The sequence below is a fragment of the Medicago sativa genome, chromosome 5, assembly GCF_051527215.1.
Source record: "Medicago sativa cultivar Bolivia chromosome 5, Bolivia_mono, whole genome shotgun sequence".
Taxonomy (NCBI): Eukaryota; Viridiplantae; Streptophyta; class Magnoliopsida; order Fabales; family Fabaceae; genus Medicago; species Medicago sativa.
In genome coordinates, this window is record NC_140753.1 from 1,100,037 (window position 1) to 1,105,649 (window position 5,613).

The following is a 5,613-nucleotide window of genomic DNA, read 5'->3' on the forward strand; positions in this document are numbered from 1 at the left end:
GCACAAACATTTTTCTCCCTAAAGCACATTATTTTCTATTAACATTGTATTTTTACTATTAACATTGTATTTGCACCAAAAACACATTATTTTCTATTTATTTGAATATTTTATTTGCCGCACGGATGTAAAGTCTAGTATGCAAATAAATAAAGACATCATTCTAGTTAAATTCATACAATTTATCCATTAATTGTGAAGGCTCCAAAGAACCAAATTATCAATTAGAAAAGAAAAGAAAATCCAAATTATCATTCTTGAAAGTTGAGACTACTAGATGAAAATCACACTCTAGCCACAAACTATACAACCATAGGTAGCTAACGCATGGACTCCGTTAGCAACACCTAGGGGTGGCAAACTAAGTCAAAAGTGCCAACCTGACTCGGTTAAGATACTAATGGAGTAATAGTCATTTTAGCCATTGATTTGATCGTGTAATGAGTAGTCATAATAGTTTTTCGATGTATCAAAATTTTAAAATAATTCTTGATTGTACACTATATTAGTCAAAATAGTGTTGTACGTTAAAAATATCGCTAACATTGTTATATTAATCCCTTAATATACTTACTCATTATCATACCAGTCTCTATAAGTACTTACTGTCATTTCAGTCCTTATATAAAAAAAGAGTTCATCTCAACATTGAGAGGTTATTTTAACATCAAAAACTATTTTGACTACCGAAATGCACAACATAATCAATAACTATTTTAAAATTTCGATACATTGAGATACTATTGTAATTACTCATTACACATTCAAACACCAACATAACTATTATCCCTATACTAATTTAGGCGGTCGAATCGGGTTTTTCTACGTGGCCGCTAGAGGTGGTAAACATCATTGAAGCCGTTGAAAAAGCGAGGCATGGTCGGTCAACCCACAAGTTAATTTTAATAAAAAAGGCACTATTTTAAATTGGCCTCACGGCCTCGTTTCCGACGGTTTAAAACGAGGTCAAACTTAAATGGATGAGTTATCCCATTTTGCCATCCCTAACACCACCACCCGTGTTAAACATACAAAATTAATTTTAAAAATTGTTTATAGCATTCAAAGATACCTTAAATAGATTATATTGTATGTAAATATCAATTAAAAACATCAATTTTAATCGTTTTAGATAAACGTTAACCTCTACGTCTCGTATTTTGTAATATCATACAAACAAACCCTATAACCCTTACTCCAGTTCTCATATCTCAGAAAAATTCCAATGTCTGTTGCGGCGAATTTCAAATAAAAAGATTTATTGACCGTCTAACAAATTGTGTCTATCATTTCAACAATAATGGTTGGACAAACGAAAAATATGGAAGAGCACAAGCATTTTTCCTCCCTATTTTTAAGTGATTAATAATAAACACCAAATGAATCATGAAGCCCAAAATTTTAGCAATATACGTTGAAATTGTCATCTCTCATGTATTATATATACCTACAATAGTTGAGAAATAATTACTAGGAAGGAGGAAAAGAAATACAACTATCAACAACAAAGCAAAGAGTTTTACATTTAATCAATAAATTAAAATGGCAAACAAAATTGTTGCATTGTTGTTGTTAGTGTGCCTTGTTGTTGGTAATGTTCAAGCTGGTCCCAAAGAAGAAGCAGAGTGCACCAACAATTGCCGGCGTGAATTGAGTCCGAACCATGGCTCCACCTATGTGACAATGGCATGTGCCTATCGCTGTGCAAATATTGCTGGTATTTTAGGTATCATTTTTCTCATGTATTTTTTTGTCTATCATTCACATTTGATTATGCTCAATTCATAGACAATTTCTTAAAGAAATAAAAAAAGAGAATTATAAATTAGTAAAATAAAATAGGACATTAAAAGCAACATCATGAATTATGAGTATAATACAAAATTACTAATGGTTCTATTTTTACCATGACTCTAAACTTTTTTTTTTTTGAAGAATCCATGACTCTAAACTTGTATGTCCAAAATTTAGATTTAGTCTTAGATCTTGAGACCTAATCAAAAGTTTTGGTATTGTCTCGCTTGATGCCCTAGATCATATTTTAAAATTTTAAAATGTTTGTTGCACTTGCAGCTACTTCTAAAGCCGAAGTAAAAGGCGGCACAAGGAAGAATGGTCCACTTGAATCTCCAACAAGTGCACTCAAGACCCAAAATTAATTGAGAAAGGCAAAATAAAAGGGATCCAAGAATGAGATAGTTTCTTGACGAGGATAATGGATTCAAGGAAAAACACAAGGATTTTTCATCAATTATTATGTATCAATATCAACTCATGTCCTCATCCCCATCCTCTTCCCCTTCCTTGTCATTTGTTACCATAATAAATCACATTATTTTTATTATTTTGATTGATCCTCTTTTTATCCATCTTCTCCTTTATTTATATTGTCACAATTTTTAAAATTAAGAAATCAAATCCGTTAAAAATGTATTCAATCATAAACAATCATACCTGAATTTTAATAACAAAATATTAATGCAATTGTGTGACTCTTACGTAAATAAAAAAAATTCTAATATCTTTTTTTTTTTTATAAAAGGAGTTTAAAATACCCCCATTTTCCATTTAGACACCCCCAAAACATCCACTTTCTCACGGTTGCACAAATCAAAGCTCTTGCGCCTTAAGTGGTTTTCGTTATTCACTATGCTGTTAAAAATTATCATCACGTTCATTTCCTTCGTCACACTGCTTGCAACAAAGGTGGTAGTCTAGGCCACTAATCTTCATCTTAATCACTGTGAACATTTAATTTACATCTTCTGGCCACATAATGTAAAATTAATTTGAAATATAGTTTTAATTTGACTTATGTTGTCCAAGTGGAATGTTGTTCGATTATTTTAATTATGGACTAGCATAATCAGTTTAATTTCACCTATTACTCAAATTAATTAGTATATTGATAGAAAGATCGTTTGTAACCAATCTTACCAAACAACAATGGAATTTCCTAACAACCAAATTAGAATGAAGTATGAACCCCCTAATGTCTTATAATTCAATATAAAAATTTCTTATAGTTCAATATACAAAATAAACACAATGATACCCATAGAGTTTGGTTAGGTATGTACCCCAATTTTGTTACACTTTACCATTTCATCAATGTTGGATGGTTCAATCATTCAACCATCCAACACTATGTCATATTCAATCCACCAATTTTGTTACACTTTACCATTTCATCAATGTTGTAGCTATGAAGTTGGTTGTTTCTTCTATTATAGACATATAGGGGGAAAAACATTTTGTGCAACGGTCATGATTTAGGTTTCACGTTTTCCATCATGTGAGCACACAGGGGCAGGAGTAATAACTCTAAATAGTAAATATAAGATTCGTTGAATAAATTATATAAATTAAGAAAATTGATAATAATATAAATTGTTAAATTTGTTAACAATATATATTGCTTTTGCATATTTACTCTTTATGTTTAAAATAATACACTCAGTCTTTGTGAGCTTAGCTCAGTTGGTATGGACAATGCATAAAATATGCAAGGTCCGGGGTTCGAACCCCGCCACCACAAAAAAAAATAATACACTCAAATTTAAGTACCAAAACTTTACAAAAAAATAATACACTCAAATTTAAGTACCAAAACTTTACAACTTTACAAAGTTGAACACATAACTTTACAAAGTTGACACATGAGATAACATTGCATACAACACAACATACCCCAAACACATATAATGACAACCAAAGAATAATTTATTTGCCATCCAAAAAAATATTTCCAAGCAAAATATATTTTATTTCTTTTTAAAAACAGTTTTTGAAAAATAATTAATTTATAAAAATATAATTTTAAAAAACAAAACAAAAGCAAATAAATCAAAGGCCTAAAGAGAAATTTCAAAGATTATTAGAAATCTTTCTGAATCTAATTAGTTTGCATAGTTTTTAGGGTAAAATATGCTTTTCGTCCCTGTAATTATAGGGCATTTGAATTTTCGTCCCTGAGCTTACTAATCCTCCCATCTTGTCCCTGTAATTATTAATCATTTGAATTTTCGTCCTAATCTCGTTTGATTACTGACGTGGCATGTCATTAGTGGATGAATCAACAAATATCATGTAAATTGACCTTTTTGCCCTTATTGTTTCCAAACATGTGCAAATTACCAACTTACCCCCATCTTCTTCCCTCATTCTCCTTCTCTTCTTCCTCTCCCCTTTCCCTTTCCCTTTCCTTCCGTTTCACAACTACCACCACCCACCCACCCATCCACACCCATTTCCACCTCACTGTTACGATTTTTTCTTCTTCCCTTCTTCTTCATCATTGCGACTTCTTCCAAATTTCCTTCATGCTTCATAACAACAAACCCAAAATCCTTCATTCATTCTTTTAACCCAAATCCTATTTCCATTATTCCTTCATTCTTTCAATCCAAATTCGAAGGCGACAGAATCGAATCAAATCGAATTTGCGATAACGATGGCATTGAACAACGGTCTCAGATCTGCTGCGAAGCTAATTGCTTCTTCTGAATCCTCCATCTCCAAATCAATGAGTAGAGGATTTCATTCAACTGGTGTGAAGAGGATGGGAGGCGGACATGGCCATAGCGAGCCAGAGTATATGCTTGCATATCACATGTACAACTTGGACAAGATGAAGTATCAGGGTTTGAAAATGTCTCTTGCTGTGTTCACAGCTTTCAGCATTGGTGTTGCAGTTCCTGTGTATGCAGTCATTTTCCAGCAAAAGAAGACAACATCTGGCTGATTCATCTTATACTCCATTTGTAACAATAATCAGGTGGATTTGGGGATCCTAGACTAGCATATTGGTTTTGGTTATTATTGTCGTATTACTTTGAACTTTGTTCATGTTTAATTTTCATATGGATTTTCCATATATCTCTTGTAATAATCAATTTCTCTGTATTGCCAAATATTTGTGCTTGGACATTTTTATGTATTGAAAGGAAATATAGACTTGGAATGTCCTGTTTTTCAGGTGGTGGTTCTTCAGTAGTTTGATGAAGCTGGTTATTGCAGGTTTGCAATCAACCCCTCATTTGTTTCATTCCATGCAATTTGATTCCAAAGAGTACCAAAAAAAAAACAATCATTCTTTCAATCCAACCTGATGGTTTTTGCTGCTGCTGCTGTGTGGTCTTCGTTCCACTCCTTCTCCTCCTCCACCATTGTCGACCACGGATTCCGGCGGATTCGAATTTGTGCGAATTTAATTCTGGAAACATGGGATTTAATTCGATTTTGTGCGAACTAGAGCTTCACCGCACGAAAAATTGCTCCGGCAGCGTACCGGTGACCAAGCTTCATTAAGGGTATTGCTTTGTGAAGATGAAAGAAGAGGGAAGATGAAGACAGGGGTAGTTTGGTCTTTTTGCACATGTCCAGATTCATTAAGGGTAAAAATGTATTTGCAACTGTGTCTTGCTGACGTGTCCTGACACAAACCCAATCACTACTTGCCACATAGGCGTCACATTGCTAATCTGTGTCCACCTCATCAAAAAAATCTAATTAGGACTGATTCTCAAATGATTAATAATTACAGGGACAAGATGGGAGGATTAGTAAGCTCAGGGACGAAAATTCAAATGCCCTATAATTACAGGGACGAAA

At 33.1% G+C, this 5,613-nt stretch overlaps 1 protein-coding gene and 1 long non-coding RNA gene across 2 annotated transcripts; both read left to right on the forward strand.

Annotated features, from left to right (window-relative positions):
* The first annotated feature begins 1,468 nt into the window (after positions 1–1,468).
* On the forward strand, positions 1,469–2,350 carry LOC146918913 (uncharacterized). Its single transcript, XR_015011264.1, has 2 exons — positions 1,469–1,726; positions 2,074–2,350. It is a non-coding gene; the product is annotated as an uncharacterized LOC146918913 (long non-coding RNA).
* A 2,041-nt stretch (positions 2,351–4,391) lies between these two features.
* LOC146918914 (uncharacterized) lies at positions 4,392–4,977 on the forward strand. The gene has a single exon (XM_085712133.1). It carries the CDS (start codon positions 4,454–4,456, stop codon positions 4,742–4,744), a length of 291 nt encoding a protein of 96 aa, XP_085568259.1. The 5' UTR covers positions 4,392–4,453; the 3' UTR covers positions 4,745–4,977.
* Positions 4,978–5,613: the final 636 nt, after the last annotated feature.

Coding starts and splice junctions, on each gene's coding strand:
- LOC146918914 (XM_085712133.1), top strand. CDS start 4,454: ATGGCATTGAACAACGGTCTCAGATCTGCTGCGAAGCTAATTGCTTCT.